Here is a 15,334-nt window from a genome sequence, read left to right on the forward strand (position 1 = left end):
TCAGCGCAGGCTACGCGTGCATTATTTAATCGATCGATTGCAAAAAAAAAATGTTTTCTATTAAGTTTTCTCGAGCAACCGATTATCTGAAATCCGGCTTACTACCGGCGATAAGTTGAAAAAAAGGCTGAAAAAATCACATTTTATGTGTGTCGCGCCAGTATCTTCTGGTAGTAAGCCGGGTCTCGGGGCCGAGCCCTATCGAGGATGATCTTTGTGCACATTCTTTTATTATTTCTAAAATATTTACATAAAAAAAAAAATTGAGGAAGTAACGTTTTTAAATTCAAAGAATGTTTTTGATTTTTTAAGATTTTTCCTTTTTTCTTGTAAACGGCAAATATCAGAGTTTTTCTGGCAACGATGGCCTTAACCGTATCCGGTCTAATGGCGGCTGCCAACTAGTGTGTTGCGAGTTGTAAGCTGTCAGCCGGTTTTGGCAAGTGTTCAGTTCTCCAATATTTAGTTGGGCTTAACTGTCTTAGTTGTTTAAAAATGGCTGCGCATTTTGTACCGCCAGCAACTCAAGACAATAATGATGGATGGGGACCTTTGGGTATACCCGATCGGTACAAAGATATGCCCTACCAACCATTTTCGAAGGTAACACCGTTCGGTGTTGTATACAAGTGAACGATTTCTGATTATTCCTCTTATGTTAGATGTCAGAGTGGGCTGGTGGTAGTAGCATTAACTACGCGTTTCAAGACCGCAAGTACGGTGGTGGAAAATATGGAGGAGCAGGTGGTAGCCAATATGCTTATCTGCATGATGAAGAAGAAAATAGTTTCCAGCTTGTGGACACTGCAAGGACTCCCAGACCAATGTATGCCAGAGGAAGATTCCTACGTAATCAACGCCTTGCAAGAGGCAGGCAGAATTTCAGGAACTCTCAGCCTGTACCATTAAAAGGTATTACTTTGATGTAAGTATGGGAAATATCTATTCTACTGTTATTTTTTACAGGAGGCAAGATGAAGGATAATAGAATGAGGCAGACCAGAAATAAGTGGAATAATAGAGGGCCACGTCAAGTAAAGCCATCAATTGCATATCTTTATTTACCATACGCTAATGACATCTTTATTTCAGGGTCAAATTCAAGTGAAAAATCGTGAATCATCAGTAATTGTGCAGCCATCATGGAAAATAATTGAAGAAATGGATTTCCCCAGGTTGAACAAATTGTCTTTACGTCTCACTAAGGAAGCCACTGATTTGTAAGCAAAAATTTTTGTCAGTATTATTGCTTCTGTTTCTCAATTAGCTAATTGTTAAATTTTTTTATTTGATATGAAGGCTCACATGTGGTGAACTTGAGTTTTATGACAAGCAGTATGACCGAGTAACCGTTAAGAATGAGCGAAGACTTCAGAGGATTGACCGTATTTTCCACAAAGTCACCACCACCGATGACCCCATTATCCGCAAAGTAAGTAAAAGACGTTTACTCGTATCATGTGCTAAATGTATTATATGCATTCTAACACTGTTTTTCAATAGTTGGCAAAAACGGAAGGCAATGTTTATGCAACTGATTCCATCTTAGCTACTTTGATGTGCAGCATTCGTTCCAACTACAGCTGGGATATAATTGTTCAAAAAGTTGGTGGTAAACTGTTCTTCGACAAACGTGATGACTCAGAATTTGGTATGTAAATTAACTCGGTAAAAAGAAATTTGGGTACATCTAAATTTTTTATTTATTTATTATTTTTTTAAGATCTGCTTACCGTGTCTGAAACATCAAATGAACCTCCTCAAGAAGAGGGTATTAATAGTCCTCGAAATCTGGCATTGGAAGCAACCTTCATTAATCATAACTTGTCTCAACAAGTCTTGAAAATGGTACATAGCCATTATAAACGAATTTGGTTTAACCAGTAAAAAAAATTACTTCTAGGGGGAAGAAAAATTCAAAATGGAAGAGCCTAATCCCTTCATTTCAGAAGATGAAGTAGGCGAGGTGGCCTCAGTAGCGTACCGTTATCGCAAATGGGATTTGGATGGAGGTGTTGTCCTAGTTGCACGTTGCGAGCACGATGCGGTTACCGTTGGATCAGCTGGTGATACGCAGTTTATTAACATAAAAGCTCTAAATGAATGGGACTCGAGGGTATGTATCAAATATTCGATTATTAACGTAGTTTTAGTCACTTATTTATTTATTATCCGCAGTTGTCTGGCGGAGTCGAATGGCGTCAAAAACTGGACACCCAAAGGGGCGCGGTTTTGGCCAACGAGCTAAAGAATAATGCGTGCAAGCTAGCTAAGTGGACTGTCCAAGCTCTTCTTGCCAATTCTGACTGGATCAAGTTTGGGTATGAACATCATCACTCTACATATAGTTTGTCTATTTTGGCGTGTACCGTAACCCAATCGTCTGTACTGTAGATATGTGTCACGAATGCACCTGCGAGATACGTCGCGTCATGTAATCCTGGGGACGCAGCAATTCCGCCCGTCAGATTTCGCATCGCAAATTAACCTGAACATGGATAACGCGTGGGGTATTCTTCGTTGTATCATCGATTTGTGTATGAAAGAAGAGGACGGAAAGTACTTGTTGGTGAAGGATCCAAATAAGCCGGTTATCCGCCTTTACAAAGTACCCGACAACACGTTTGAGAGTGATGATGAAGCGTTTTTCGAAGAAGGCGAAGGTTTGTAATCCATTTATTTCGTAACACGTTTGTGGAACGTTTGGCTTGCTTTTTGACCGCTTGGCTGTGGGTTTTCCCTCTTTTTTTTTTTTCTTTTTTGTTTTTAGCATAGAACAAATAAACGTTCGAGATGTTAACATTTCTACATTTTTGTGAGTTAATATTGCTTGGCTTTGTGTTGGTTGTTTATAATTAGTACACTAACTATTGGTGATACAGCTTGGAATTTGTAAATGTGCCAAAAGCTTTGGTGGTTGAGCTGGAAAAAATGACAATTGTTGCACTGGGTTGCCCTTGGTATATTCGGCATTTCCGAGGAATTGCATGATTTAATTATTTATATTCCACCAATTGGTTCATTCTTACAGAGGCAGTTGTTAATTCATTTATTTTTGTACATAACAGAAGACGAGTGAAACCTGTTACAACGGAAAAGATTCTTCCCAAATTTTCAATCTACAATCTTACTATGCATATCGTATGTATGTACGTTTGTAATAGTACGGTATATGGAATAAAGACCTGCTCTTCGGAGTACTAAACTTTATCTCGCAGTTCCCCCAAAACGAATCTAAATTTTTCTTGTGCTAGTTTAATATCTTCGGAAGTATGGTTGCAATGGACAACGATCCTTACGTTCAATTCAGTCATTGGGTAAGCCAACAAACGGATATCTCGACCAATTGTCTGTTTTTCCTTGTCTGTAGTAGTAGCGAGTCTTGTTACAAGTGAATTCGTAGTAGCACCCGTTTCAGTATTGACTTTTAACATAACCATATTCGTCTCCACACTTTCTAAATCGACTTCAACGATGCCCTTACCAACCTCTTGAGCTGTAACTGCCAATTGCTTAGTGAAGATATGATCTTGTACTAGCCTGGTTGGTCCATTCTGCAATGACAAAATGCCGGCTGCAGCCAAAATACCCGCCTGGCGCATTCCACCTCCAAGAGCTTTTCGACAGCGATGGGCCTTGTTATGGATTAAATAGGGGAAAATAAGGACAGTGTTTATCGGAAAAAGAATACAAAAATACATACCTCATCGATGAAAGCTTTCGACCCAACAAGCAGGGAACCAACGGGGGCACCTATTAAACAAGAGTAAGTTGCTCAACAGTCGAGTACGCAATCTTTTAAATTTAGCTTTAGCCGACAGACCTAATCCTTTGCTGAGACATATTGATATCTAATTAAAACAGACATGGAATTAGGTTACCATTCTGATTTGATATATACAGCGCAAATTACTGAATCAAAGGGTTCCACCAATTGTGACGCGGGGACGCCTGAAGCAACAGCAGCGTTGAAAATTCTTGCTCCATCTAAATGAAATTTCATTCCATTTTCTCTGGCCAATCGGCCTGCCTGGTAAAGTAAGGAAAACGTACTTTGTATTAAATGCAGCTTAATACTACGTTGTGTTTCAAAATGTGACGAATGTTTACGAAGAATAAACCTTTAAAGTCCAATCGTGTGGAACAATCCTACCACCACAACGGTTATGAGTATTTTCAACACAAAGCAAAACGGAGTGGGATTGGTGGGCATCTTTACTGTTACGAATTTTCCGTTTTACTTCATCCAGGTCTAAGCTGCCATCCGGAAATGTTTTGACAGGGCGAAGATTAATTCCTCCAAACTAAGCAAATGATCTAATGTTCTCTGGCATTAATAGATTGTGTATGAGAACATTTACCTGTGCAGCTCCAGTTTGTTCATAGTGCAGTATGTGACTTTCATCGCCAACAATTGCTTCACTTCCTCGTAATTTACAATGTGTCAAAAGAGCGATTAAATTGGACATTGTCCCTGATGGAACAAACAATGAAGCCTCTTTCCCCAAAAGCTTTGCTACCAGGCTCTGCAATTCTATAGAGCAAGATATTACATATTAGATAGTTGTTAAAGTTTCATATTCCCACCGTTGACAGTAGGGTCTTCGCCATAGACATCATCTCCAACATCTGCATGCATCATTGCTGCCCTCATTTCTTTATCTGGTTTTGTTACTGTGTCACTACGGAAATCAATCACAGTGGCCTGTTTCACAAGAAATATCATGAAAATTATGTGTTTGGCACTAATTTTGCTTGTTACACTCAATCACCTGGAAATGTTGTTTAAGTTACATGTACATCATCAAATTTTGTGCAATGGGCATTTTTATTCTAAATTGGCAACATAATCTAACCCAAGAACAAATGTCATCCCCCATAGTGTTTGCAACCGCTAAGCCCGCATGGTAATGGAACCATGATGGAACGATGGAACCGTAAAACCGTGGATAAAAATAATCAAGGATACTCACTCCTAAAGGAACTCCATTTCCAGATATCAGCTTTGAATTTCCATATCCTGTCATAACTGCAGACATTTTAGCTGTGGCTTTTGTGGTAAATGTAGACTGGGTTTTGACTTTCACTCTCAATGACGATCGACAAAAGAGTAAACACTTGGTGGGAATTGACATTTTTGAAGTGTAGTTAAGGCCGCCGCCATCTAGTGTTAACGGAAGAACTACAACTGAATACAAGTGGAAATTCTGGCGCCAAGGGTCTGATCGAGAAGCATTGTTAAAGAGGTCTGGCCGAATCCAAACACGAAGTAAAATACAGTGAATTACCAAATTTCATTTGGAGTAAATTATCTATAGCCTGTTATTTGTTATCAAGGTTTAAGAATGAGCAAGGTGGTTGAAATTCCGGAAACTGGTGAAACGCAACATTAAGTTTGTAGGATAATTGTTGTTTACATATTTTTACTTTCTTTTCACTCAGGAATCAACGATGGCCGGAGTCCGAAAACCTCCAGGGGGAAGAAACTTATTCAAGGTTAGGCTTAAAATTTTAAATTCTTGATGTCCCTCTATATCAGTGTCATATTCTTCACTTTGATATCATAGGGAGACTCTCCTTCACATCAATCGATAATAAGACTGCTGTGCCCAAAGTTAAGAATTGCAAAACATTTGAAGTCTCAGGTGAAGCTAAAGGGTTAGATGAGGTTGTAGTAGTCGACAACAACTCACCATCAGTTGAAACCATTGAAATTGATGACACATCCAAGTATCACTCATTGCATGAGGATTCAGATGATTCAAATAGTATCCCAAATGTGTCACTGGCTGAGGGTGAGCTGGACAGTGAATTGGATACTAGTCATGTGTCAAATGATGAATTATGCAAATCATCCTCATCAGCCAACGCTTCTACCCCTAGACAAGCTGAACTGCAAAAAAAAAAGTTGGAAAGGCTCAAAGAGAAGGAGGTATTAAATATTCCATCTATTAAAAAGAAGTTCAAAATCACGATCGATTATTTCGTTTGCTTTAGGAAAGAGAAAGAAAAAAGGCTGAGGAGAAATCAGAAAAAGAACGCCTACGGAAAGAAAGGGAACAAGAAAAAAAGAAAAAGGAAGAAGAGAAGGAAGCAGAAAAAAAGAAAAAAGAGGAAGAAAAAAAAAAAAGGGAAGAAGAAAAGGAAGCAGATAAAAAGCGCAGGGAGGAAGAAAGAAAAAAAAAGGAAGAAGAAAAAGAAGCTGAAAAGAAAAGGAAAGAAGAAGAAAAAAAACGGAAAGAAGAAGAAAAAGAAAATGACAAAAAAAAGAAGGAAGACGAAGAACGGCGGAAAAAAGAAAGACTGTCTCAAGTTTTCACAAATTTTTTCACCCAAAAGAAAACTATCACAGGAAAAAATGACACCAGTACCCCGTGTGTCACTTCGTCAACATTCAGTTTAGCATTTCCACCTTTCCAGGTTAGCTTTTGTCATTATTGCTGTGATTTTAAAGTTAGGATTTTAGGTTTCCGACAGTCTTAGCTACTATCTTATTTTTCGAATAGATCAAAGAAAACATGAAATTAGCTCCCACCGTTCGAAGCGAGTTCGATTCTTCTAGAAGAGATTTCCTTGACCAAATATTAGAAAAGCCAAAACCTACAACAGAAGTAAACCGCCTGCAATACAAAGGAAATAGAGGAAGAAACTATGGTGCTACATGGCCGCTTATAAAAGACAGTGAGGTGGAAGTAATTGGTAAGTAAACTGGTGCTGAAGCAAGCTCAATAACTAATATTTATTTGCTGACAGATGAAGACGAAGCAGAAGGAACGATGAACAAAGAAGACATCATAACAGTAGTCCCAGCGCTGCCGCGGAGGATGCGACCGAAGCTGTTAAAGTTCTGCGAAAACCGCCGTCCCGCCTATTGGGGAACGTGGGGTAAAACTAGTCATTTAGTAGGCCCTAGGCGTCCTTTCGGCAAAGAGGTATGCAAAATGAGCACCAACTTGGAAGACTAAACTAGTTATTTAAGAAACATTATTAGAACATATTCGACTACGACGTCGATTCTGATGACGAGTGGGAAGAAGAGGTTGAACCAGGCGAATCTTTAACCGATTCGGAAGCAGAAGGTGAAGAAAAAGAACCGGCTGATGATTATGAGGTTTGTAAATTGAATGACAATTTTCTTGTTTTTCAGTTGGCAATTTCGAAACCTACGAATTTTTGTTACTTATAGGTGGATAACGAGTTCCTTGTACCTCATGGATACTTGAGCGATGAAGAAGGAGAAAAGGATGACGACGAACGGCCAATGTCGCCTTCTGAAGCAAAAGAGAAGCTGAAACTAAAAGAGGAACAATTCGAACGAGAGTTAAAGCAGAAAACATGCCACATTAAACCCAGTTTGATTGGCTGTTGCTGGACAGATGACTCGAATCACGAACCGCAACTTCTAAAAGTTCTGCAGCGCTACGCCACTGTGGTATTCTCTTCAGCCACCCCTATTCGACTTAGTTGCAGTGAACTGCTTTGTGAGAATGGAGAATCACCGGTTGCTGATGAGACGGCTCGAAGTGAGAATAAAGCATCCAAGCGGCTTGTCAGCGAAAATGACATTCCAGCCCTTGTACGCCTACTTCATGGGAGTTCTTACAGTAAGCTGACGATAGTTAAAGAGTTTCAGTCCTATCTGGAGCGAAATCGTACAGACGAAAATAAAAATGGTAAATCTATTCACAAAATTTCTAAAAGGCAAAGTCTGCAATGTTAATGCGCGCTATGAATTTAGCTCCATCTAAGGCACAGATCTTGGCCAAAATCGCCGAAATTGCTTCATGGACAAAATGCACAGAAACGGGAACAATGAATGGTAGAACGTGCTGGCTGGTTCAGCCTGATGTGCTTGATCATTACGATCTCAAAGAGCTGTCTGTCATCAACGCTTGGGAATTCGCCACGGAGACCAAAAAGCGGGGGCGTAAAGCTGATGACTCTAGGACCGAAGAAGATACCCCGCCAGCAAAAACCCCACGCGTTTCCCTCATTAAGCAATTTGCGCAGCCAAATAATTTTTCGTTAACCAAGAGGGTTACAACGTCGTCTGAGAAGGATCTCCCTGAATTAGGCAAAGACACTAACGAGTCCGGCAATAAGTCATCAATAGTGTCGACCCCCAAAACCAAAAAAAGAATCACGTTAATTAGTATCCCAACGTCTGGTACCAAGAAACCCAAGACTGAATCAAAAAGTACCCCCCTAACTAATTTCCTAAAGAAGATGAGCACAAAGGAAGCGTTATCCAAATCGTCGAATGCAGTTGAAGATACAGAGATGGATGAGATTGAGTGTTTGACGATGGAATGATTTGAATTTTGTTGGTGTCAATTTTGCATTGAAATATGGTTTTATTTCCCGTAAATTCGATAAGTTCAAGATTGTGCGGCTGTTTTCCCCCACCCAAACTGATGGATACACCGAAGCTTTCATAATGCGATATTTTTTAAAATTATTATTATTATTCTTTTGCTACGGTGATTCGTTAAATTCAACTTTATTTTGTGGTTACACACTAAACTAATAGAAAAAACAATTACTTAGACTGTGTCAACTAATCTGAATTTTGGCTCTAAGGGATCAGGTATGACATGAAAGTATTTTTTGTAGACATTAGCCATATTTTCTTTTCTTGATCTGTAAACTCTATCAGTCCAGTACTTATCAAAGTTTGGCTGAAACTTTTCACATGTTATAAGTACTTTTCCTGGCTGCAGAGCATAAAGAGAACCATCTTTGCCAATCCCAACCTATAATTGAATATATTACAAAATTCAAATGGAGTTCATGATGTCAATGTCTAAATACTGACATTGAGTCCAGGATGGCAGCGAATGTTAAGCTGGCGTAACAAAATGGAACTTTGAGTCACACGAGTCCCATCTTGGGCTTTGATCCCTCTTCGTTTACCTGGTGCATGCCCTTTCCTATTTCTTGATGAACCACCAGCTTTCTTCGATGCCCAACGTACAACAGAGTTAACGACGTTACCTATAGTTGCAAGTTTAAAATGGTTTTTTTATTTTAAAGAAGCTAGAAAAATTAAATTCCTTTTTTAAATTACAAGGTCGTAAATTGAGTATGATGTTGCTCACGAAAGACATAACGTGTAGAAAAGTTTTCAATTTCAGGGAGCACTGCAATTTTTGTAGAATATATTGTATCGAAGATTCAAAACGTTTCGTTATGAAGGCACCGCGAAAAGTGTGTAAGTTTTCTGCAGCAGATAACTCTAGGAAATTCCTACTTTAATTGTCATGGCCAGGCAAGGCCTACTTAATGGTTAAGGCTTGTAAACTTGAATACCTCCTATGGCGGGTAGGCGTTCCCTAGTAAGAGCCAATCAGACAAAAAAAACAAGGTTACGACGACACCATCTTGCGTCGCAATTCTCCTCCAAAAAACTTTAACACTTGTTATAGTTACATCACGTTAAGTGGTTCTAGGATTTCCCGCTAGGTTTGCTAACCTAGGAGGCTGGTACAGGGGTGATAGGGCAAAACACCTTTTTTTATTTTTAGAATTTTTTATTATCAGTTCATGTGCTAGAAAAGTAAATCGACTAGGGCTCCTTTTCATTCCCGATTTTTTGGGACTAAAATCAAAATGACGGTGCAATTTGGGGAATTTTTTTATTTATGTTTTAAATTCACCCTATTTTGAAAAATTGTGCCATTTACGTCGTTGCCTAGTTTTCAACATCATGTTTTGTATTGTATGACTCGACTAGAGTCATAGAACCCTGGTTGGTTCACGACATGTGGAAAATCGTCTGTCGTTGTCTAATACGAGAGATTAGTGAAGACACCCCGAAAAATCTTCCCGCCATCAGCGCCATCTGCCGGGAGAAAAGTTTGGAAAAGTGGGGTCGGTTCATGTGACTAGTGAGAATGCTGTTTCGCAAGAATCCCTATCGGGAAACTTTATTAATTTTTTTTTTTCACGCAGTGAATTTTGATTTGTTATTGGAGAAAGGAAGGCAAGAGGGAGACGCACTGATACCGAAATAATGAATTAAACAATCCAAGTTCTCTCAACCCAAGTATTACGCATTAAGCTGAACATGTTAGAACTGGTCTTGCACGCTGCTTAGGCTGGCTGCGCTTGCTAGTCTATCAGCCAGTATTTCAGCCAACGCTTTGTTACTCTTTCCTATAGCCAACTTGGGTCTTCCTCGGTTCAGCCCTTCTAGTAGTACACAAGCTTTACATATAACATTGCTGGACACAAAACCGCAAGCACTGCACACTCCTTGTTTCGGAAGCTTCACTCCATCTTTTATTGCTAACTGCTCGCCTATGCATCCCAAACATGATAAGTAAAAGCGTTACTTATTGCTTTAAGGAAATTTGAACGAATTGTAAAACATACCAGCATGAATAATATCTATGATGGAAGTCGACCTTAATGCTTCGAGGTCCTTAACCAATGCTCTGGCGTGGCCACGGTACGCATCAGGTGCGTACACGCACTCAGTTGCGAAATAATCTAATTTCTTGAAATATGCATATAAAACAATTTCTTTTTCGTACGCATATTTAAATGGTTTTGCCCGCGGTAACGAGCCTTCGGAACTCTGTCAATAATAATGATGTACAGCTCAATTTATGAATGACAAAACTTGAGATAATATTCCAACTTGAGGCGGTAATACGACGTTCAGACCAACCTCCTTCAGGGCCAGCAACGAGCCTGATAAATTCATGCTCATATCATACATGTATGCATGTATGTTTTTTTTTGTTTTGTTTTTTCAGGCCCACATTGAAAATACTTTAATGTTCAAAATAACTATCATGTTTTGAAATTGCTCCTTCAAAATTATAATTCTGTATTGTCGTAGAAGCTCGTCGCTCAGTGTCTTTAGCTATTGCCTGCTGCTGCTGGATATCGGATAATTTTTGCGGCTCAAACGTATTCTAAGGGGGTACAATCCCAACTACCATAAAGTAAAGAAAATAAGGGCTGCCCTGACGATACGGATGTCTTGATTGTTCGTTAATGATTTCTTTTCAATTGGGGGACGAATTCGATATTTACAGGCTACGTCACCGCGAGGAAATACTTATTGTCGAACATTACTAAAAGGTTGACGTGAAATTTAGTATTTTCTCTTAAAATTCTAGTTCCATTTATGCTGTAAGATTGTCTTGTCTAAGCATTACACTGGAGTGATTTTTAAAGTCTCTATCTAAAATGTATGAACCTAAACTTTAAAAAAAAAACTAAAGCTAAATTTTTTTCAATCCTAAGAACTTAGTTAACCAAAATCTTTTAAATAGCTTAACTTCCATCACATACGGATGGAAAAAAAAAAAATTGCAAAAAAAATAATAAATCAACGCAGAGCACATCCAATTACGTAACGATGTGCTCACCACGCGTACGCTTTGGATTACCATACGTAGTCAAAAGTCGTTTTAGAAGAAGAACATAAAAACGATTCTGTAAAGCAAGAAATGTAGGCCTGAATCTGTACACACAAAAAAGGGGAGAAACCTATACTATTCTGGCCCGGGAAAAAATGGTCTGAACATCGTATTGGCTTTGGAAAACATAGGTATAACTCAAGGATAATTACCGTGATATGAGAAGTGCAGCGTTGTAACCGGGCGATATCGCCCCTTAAGAGATTCATGAGAATGGTCTCTGCAACATCATCTGCATTGTGGCCAGTAGCAATCACATCACAGTTAAGAAGAATGGCTCCTCTTTCTAAAGCTTGCCTACGGAAAACTCCACAAAATGTACAGTTGTTTTTTCTTCCTACTTGTTTAACAATGTCATCCATAGTCCACCCATACAGATCTTTGTATGACAAAACTGTAAGAGGAAGATTATATTCTTCTTGATTCCTTTTTACTGATTCCAAACTATCATCACGATAACCTGCGTTAAAAAAAAAAAAATTTAACATACAATCAATAGTTCCAATTTCACACAAATAAACTACTAAAGTCAGTGGCAAAATAATAAAAAACACAAAATAAACCTGTGATTCCTTCATCAATTGAGAGGAGAACCAGTTTCAGTCCATAATTGTACTTTTCATTCAAATGCTTTAGTATGTAAGCAAGCACTGTTGAATCTTTCCCTCCAGATGCACCGATCGCAACCACTTGACCTGATTTAAACATTTTTGTTGATGTAATGGTATGATGCACCTCTGTTTCAAATGCCCAGTAGAAACAAGTTTTACATAAAGCATCATTAGTTTTTGGTCTCTATTGAAATGATATAAATTGAACAATTATTATGTTATGAAACAAGCATTGCATTTCAATGGAATTGTTACCTTGAGGACAGCATTACAGCCACAACCAGCAGAACACTGAACTACCATTTTTTAAAAATGCTAATTGATTAGTTATTAATAAAGAGCTGCCAACCAATCCAGGCTGTAAATATGGCAATTAAAGCTATCACAAAAGTTGATGGAATCAAGAAAATACCATATGCAACACAACCTACGTCCATTTAAAAACATCGGCAAGCGATGTTGCAATTTTTTACTAAATAATAACCTGGGCCCAGAAGCGCTTCGATCGATATTCGATTCGAATACGAGAAGTCGATGCGATATAAAAAAATCAAATAGTATTAACAGATATTAACGGCATTTTACGAATATCTAATTTGTCGAGCAGAGAAAATAAACTGTTTTCTGTGAATAAATCAGTTTATTGTGACTTTATCAAACTTGTCATGATACCTTCAAAGGACACGGAATGAGCGATTCGAAAACGGAATGAAGATGGTACAAATATACAAATGCATGAAACAGATTTCTCGAAAAATGGCGGATGGCAAAAAAAGATTGAAAATGCGGAATGAGTACGATAAACCGACCAATTGAACGAGATCATGCCCCAGAAAACAGCAATCAAAAAGTTGACAAGAAATGTGTGCTTTTCATTAAAAAACAATAAAAAATCGGTGGAGTTTTATTTCTTGGCCACGGCTTTTTTGCCAGCAGCAGCTTTAGGGGATTTTGCTGCCTTTGCGGCTTTAGCAGCAGCAGCTTTCGGAGCTGCCTTCTTTGGTGCAGCAGCCGGAGAAGCAGCAGGAGATGCTGCAGCTTTCTTGGGGACTGCGACTTTCTTCGCCTTTGGCGACTTGGCGGCTGGTTTAGCCGGAGCCGCTTTTTTGGGTGACGCAGCTTTCGGTGAAGCTACTTTAGCCACAACTTTTGGTGATGCAGCAACGGGTGAAGATGGGACCGCAGGAGCAGTTGATGCAGCCGGGGCCTTTGCAGCTTTTGGTTTGTCAGTTGCCGGAGCCTTCTTTTTGGCCGCAGCGGGAGCTTTGGGCTTCTTGGTGGCGGGGGCAGCAGTTGTAGCTTTTTTGGCTGGAGATGTAGCAACGGTTGCCTTTACTTTCTTTGGCGAAGCAGCAACCTTCTTGGGAGATGCTTTTACAACTGCCTTCTTCTTCGCAGCAGCTGTAGGAGACGATGGAGCATTCTTAGCCGCGGCAGGCACAGCTTTAATTTTCTTTTCATTTGAAATGCGGAAGGATCCAGCAGCTCCTTTGGCTCCCTAATACAATAAAAATACGATTAATATTGTTTTAAAAAATAATAACCATGCAACAAAATCAATAACTCCATCAACATCTTTGCACGTTACGCTACTACATCATGTAAACGAGGACTTACTTTGGTGTTTTTCAGTGTTCCAACCGTTATTCCTCGCTTGAGGGCTTGCTTGAGATGAACGTTGGCCATTTTGGTATCGACGCCGAGGTCGTAATTTGACGTAATGTACTTCAGAATTGCCTGTCGTGATGAGCCATTGCGTTCCTTGAGTGTCTCAACAGCGGCAACAATCATCTCGAGGTAAGGCGGATGAGACGAAGAAGATGAATCCTTTGCAGCTGATTTCTTGACAGGGGACTTAGCTTTTGGAGAGGCAGCAGGTTTTGGCGGGCTAGTTGGTGCAGCAACCGGGGCTGCTACTTTGTTGGCTGCGACTCTCTTAGTTGTGGCAGCTGCTTTCTTAGGAGCAGCGGCCTTCTTCTTGGCTGGGGCTTTAGCTTTACTTTTGGGTTTTTCTGCTATTGGAGAGGATTCAGGTGAAGCTTCGTCGGATGTGACATCCGTTGCTGGAGCCTCAACTTCCATGCTTTCAGTTTTGGTTTCTTTCTTCTCTTCACTTTCGGCCGTTGTGACAGCATTTACTTCTTCGGCAGCAGGTGATTGTTCAGACGACATTTTGTTTTGCTGATTTTAACGGAAAAGCAAGCGAACAGGACGACTGTGCAACGACACTGGTTCTAAGCGAATGAATGTAGCAGACACTGTCAGCGTCCCTCTATATAGCATTTTTGCCGACGCTGCGGAATGAAACCAGGCTGTTGTGCTTTGCAAGACTGCCTTTTCAATTTTTTCATTAATTTATTAATCTCTTATTGAAATCACATTAGTCAATTCAGATTCGGCAGATTCTTCTCTATCGAATGGTATGAGTCAACATTCCACTCGACATTGTTTTTTGCTTGATAATTTTGTTTTTCTATCAGGACACGGTCATCTTATGACTAGTCTCCTCTTGTTTCCTCTTTTACAGTTACATAGCTTCCTTTAATATCTTGCAAATTCACATCAACATTTTGCTGACAAAATTTCCTATCTAATGATATCAAAATATGTATTTTTTGTTTCGCCAAAAGTCCTCGTTTTTGGCTTTGAGTAGCGAGAAGAAACACAACCCTCACGAGCACCTCTCACGAAAATTAAACATGCTGATCGTTCTAAATTATTCGACTTTAATTGTTTGTGATATTTTATAAATGTCTTCGCCCCTTATATTTTTCTTTCCAGTGTGTATGTTTGCTGATTTTTTAAGTGAAATAAAAGTTTGGGAAATTAATAGTTTTTTCGAAATCGATAGGTATAGGACCGCCATGGATATTGAGGTCGCCTGCAGTTTTTCACTGCTACTGCTATTTATATTTTCATAATTCTTGTTGTACTGGCTGTGTATACGTGATACTAGTACAAGGAGGAAAAATTGTTGATATATTTATTAATTACACTTCAAGTTCAAAAGTAAAATGCTATAATATTTGTAAAGTTTCATCTTTGTAAAAAACCGTTTTCGATTCAAGCATGAAAGTTGTGAATGCTTCTTGATGCGACATTTATTGGCGTCGTTTTAGCTGGCCTTCACGAACAGATATACTGACACATTTTTAAAGCTGAAATTCTGCAGTAGTCAATGGAAGCAAATGAAGTTTTTTCGTTAGGTACCAAAGCAAAAATAAATAAATAAAAACATTTTCGCAAAAAATTATGTCTGGTACCAGTTGTATCCAACAAACAGTTGTGGAA

At 39.1% G+C, this 15,334-nt stretch overlaps 6 protein-coding genes across 8 annotated transcripts; 2 read left to right on the top strand and 4 right to left on the bottom strand.

Annotated features, from left to right (window-relative positions):
- The first annotated feature begins 369 nt into the window (after window positions 1-369).
- LOC116927369 (eukaryotic translation initiation factor 3 subunit D) lies at window positions 370-3,210 on the top strand. 2 transcript variants are annotated; one of them, XM_032934379.2, is made up of 11 exons: window positions 370-603; window positions 663-912; window positions 967-1,034; window positions 1,093-1,220; window positions 1,300-1,432; window positions 1,504-1,651; window positions 1,724-1,848; window positions 1,904-2,116; window positions 2,179-2,321; window positions 2,395-2,663; window positions 3,069-3,210. In XM_032934379.2, exons 1-11 carry the CDS (start codon window positions 496-498, stop codon window positions 3,077-3,079), a joined length of 1,596 nt encoding a protein of 531 aa, XP_032790270.1. In that variant the 5' UTR covers window positions 370-495; the 3' UTR covers window positions 3,080-3,210. The 2 variants fall into 2 exon arrangements, with proteins under 2 accessions (XP_032790270.1, XP_032790271.1); XM_032934380.2 differs by lacking the exon at window positions 3,069-3,210 and having other exon boundaries at window positions 2,395-2,800.
- On the bottom strand, window positions 3,036-5,150 carry LOC116927375 (L-allo-threonine aldolase). Of its 2 annotated transcripts, none has more exons than XM_032934388.2 (8): window positions 4,974-5,150; window positions 4,588-4,705; window positions 4,362-4,534; window positions 4,122-4,304; window positions 3,914-4,030; window positions 3,824-3,851; window positions 3,704-3,753; window positions 3,036-3,635 (listed from the first exon to the last, which is right to left on the bottom strand). In XM_032934388.2, the coding sequence occupies exons 1-8, from the start codon at window positions 5,133-5,135 to the stop codon at window positions 3,201-3,203; spliced, it is 1,266 nt and encodes a 421-aa protein (XP_032790279.1). In that variant the 5' UTR covers window positions 5,136-5,150; the 3' UTR covers window positions 3,036-3,200. The 2 variants fall into 2 exon arrangements, with proteins under 2 accessions (XP_032790279.1, XP_045031751.1); XM_045175816.1 differs by lacking the exon at window positions 4,974-5,150 and adding an exon at window positions 4,773-4,923.
- A 4-nt stretch (window positions 5,151-5,154) lies between these two features.
- LOC116927367 (chromatin assembly factor 1 subunit A) lies at window positions 5,155-8,443 on the top strand. The gene is made up of 10 exons (XM_032934377.2): window positions 5,155-5,269; window positions 5,338-5,376; window positions 5,443-5,496; window positions 5,568-5,932; window positions 5,998-6,420; window positions 6,507-6,699; window positions 6,754-6,932; window positions 6,992-7,111; window positions 7,187-7,673; window positions 7,739-8,443. Exons 2-10 carry the CDS (start codon window positions 5,346-5,348, stop codon window positions 8,311-8,313), a joined length of 2,427 nt encoding a protein of 808 aa, XP_032790268.2. The 5' UTR covers window positions 5,155-5,269; window positions 5,338-5,345; the 3' UTR covers window positions 8,314-8,443.
- Window positions 8,444-8,484: 41 nt separating this feature from the next.
- Window positions 8,485-9,300, bottom strand: LOC116927379 (50S ribosomal protein L27). The gene is made up of 3 exons (XM_032934392.2): window positions 9,068-9,300; window positions 8,816-8,994; window positions 8,485-8,753 (listed from the first exon to the last, which is right to left on the bottom strand). Exons 1-3 carry the CDS (start codon window positions 9,105-9,107, stop codon window positions 8,544-8,546), a joined length of 429 nt encoding a protein of 142 aa, XP_032790283.1. The 5' UTR covers window positions 9,108-9,300; the 3' UTR covers window positions 8,485-8,543.
- Window positions 9,301-9,899: 599 nt separating this feature from the next.
- Window positions 9,900-12,508, bottom strand: LOC116927377 (cytoplasmic tRNA 2-thiolation protein 1). The gene is made up of 5 exons (XM_032934390.2): window positions 12,299-12,508; window positions 11,996-12,227; window positions 11,585-11,892; window positions 10,375-10,579; window positions 9,900-10,299 (listed from the first exon to the last, which is right to left on the bottom strand). The coding sequence occupies exons 1-5, from the start codon at window positions 12,344-12,346 to the stop codon at window positions 10,070-10,072; spliced, it is 1,023 nt and encodes a 340-aa protein (XP_032790281.1). The 5' UTR covers window positions 12,347-12,508; the 3' UTR covers window positions 9,900-10,069.
- A 155-nt stretch (window positions 12,509-12,663) lies between these two features.
- LOC116927376 (histone H1, gonadal) lies at window positions 12,664-14,296 on the bottom strand. Its single transcript, XM_032934389.2, has 2 exons — window positions 13,661-14,296; window positions 12,664-13,541 (listed from the first exon to the last, which is right to left on the bottom strand). The coding sequence occupies exons 1-2, from the start codon at window positions 14,213-14,215 to the stop codon at window positions 12,948-12,950; spliced, it is 1,149 nt and encodes a 382-aa protein (XP_032790280.2). The 5' UTR covers window positions 14,216-14,296; the 3' UTR covers window positions 12,664-12,947.
- Between the last annotated feature and the right edge of the window lie 1,038 nt (window positions 14,297-15,334).

Source organism: Daphnia magna, linkage group LG7 (genome assembly GCF_020631705.1).
Source record: "Daphnia magna isolate NIES linkage group LG7, ASM2063170v1.1, whole genome shotgun sequence".
Lineage (NCBI taxonomy): Eukaryota > Metazoa > Arthropoda > Branchiopoda > Diplostraca > Daphniidae > Daphnia > Daphnia magna.

Excerpts from the sequence above, each read along its gene's own strand:
- LOC116927369 (XM_032934379.2), top strand. The coding sequence starts at position 496 with ATGGCTGCGCATTTTGTACCGCCAGCAACTCAAGACAATAATGATGGA. Across the intron at positions 1,035-1,092 it reads ATAATAGAGGGCCACGTCAA|GGTCAAATTCAAGTGAAAAA; the intron begins GTAAAGCCATCA and ends TCTTTATTTCAG. Across the intron at positions 1,652-1,723 it reads ACGTGATGACTCAGAATTTG|ATCTGCTTACCGTGTCTGAA; the intron begins GTATGTAAATTA and ends TATTTTTTTAAG.
- LOC116927375 (XM_032934388.2), bottom strand. The coding sequence starts at position 5,135 with ATGTCAATTCCCACCAAGTGTTTACTCTTTTGTCGATCGTCATTGAGA. Across the intron at positions 4,305-4,361 it reads AACAAACTGGAGCTGCACAG|TTTGGAGGAATTAATCTTCG; the intron begins GTAAATGTTCTC and ends TCATTTGCTTAG. Across the intron at positions 3,852-3,913 it reads TGGTGGAACCCTTTGATTCA|ATATCAATATGTCTCAGCAA; the intron begins GTAATTTGCGCT and ends TGTTTTAATTAG.
- LOC116927367 (XM_032934377.2), top strand. The coding sequence starts at position 5,346 with ATGAGCAAGGTGGTTGAAATTCCGGAAACTG. Across the intron at positions 5,377-5,442 it reads GGTTGAAATTCCGGAAACTG|GAATCAACGATGGCCGGAGT; the intron begins GTGAAACGCAAC and ends CTTTTCACTCAG. Across the intron at positions 5,933-5,997 it reads AAAGGCTCAAAGAGAAGGAG|GAAAGAGAAAGAAAAAAGGC; the intron begins GTATTAAATATT and ends CGTTTGCTTTAG.
- LOC116927379 (XM_032934392.2), bottom strand. The coding sequence starts at position 9,107 with ATGTCTTTCGTGAGCAACATCATACTCAATTTACGACCTT. Across the intron at positions 8,995-9,067 it reads CATACTCAATTTACGACCTT|GTAACGTCGTTAACTCTGTT; the intron begins GTAATTTAAAAA and ends TTGCAACTATAG. Across the intron at positions 8,754-8,815 it reads GCTGCCATCCTGGACTCAAT|GTTGGGATTGGCAAAGATGG; the intron begins GTCAGTATTTAG and ends ATTCAATTATAG.
- LOC116927377 (XM_032934390.2), bottom strand. The coding sequence starts at position 12,346 with ATGGTAGTTCAGTGTTCTGCTGGTTGTGGCTGTAATGCTGTCCTCAAG. Across the intron at positions 11,893-11,995 it reads AATTGATGAAGGAATCACAG|GTTATCGTGATGATAGTTTG; the intron begins GTTTATTTTGTG and ends TTTTTAACGCAG. Across the intron at positions 10,580-11,584 it reads GCTGCACTTCTCATATCACG|AGTTCCGAAGGCTCGTTACC; the intron begins GTAATTATCCTT and ends TATTATTGACAG.
- LOC116927376 (XM_032934389.2), bottom strand. The coding sequence starts at position 14,215 with ATGTCGTCTGAACAATCACCTGCTGCCGAAGAAGTAAATGCTGTCACA. Across the intron at positions 13,542-13,660 it reads GAACACTGAAAAACACCAAA|GGAGCCAAAGGAGCTGCTGG; the intron begins GTAAGTCCTCGT and ends TTATTGTATTAG.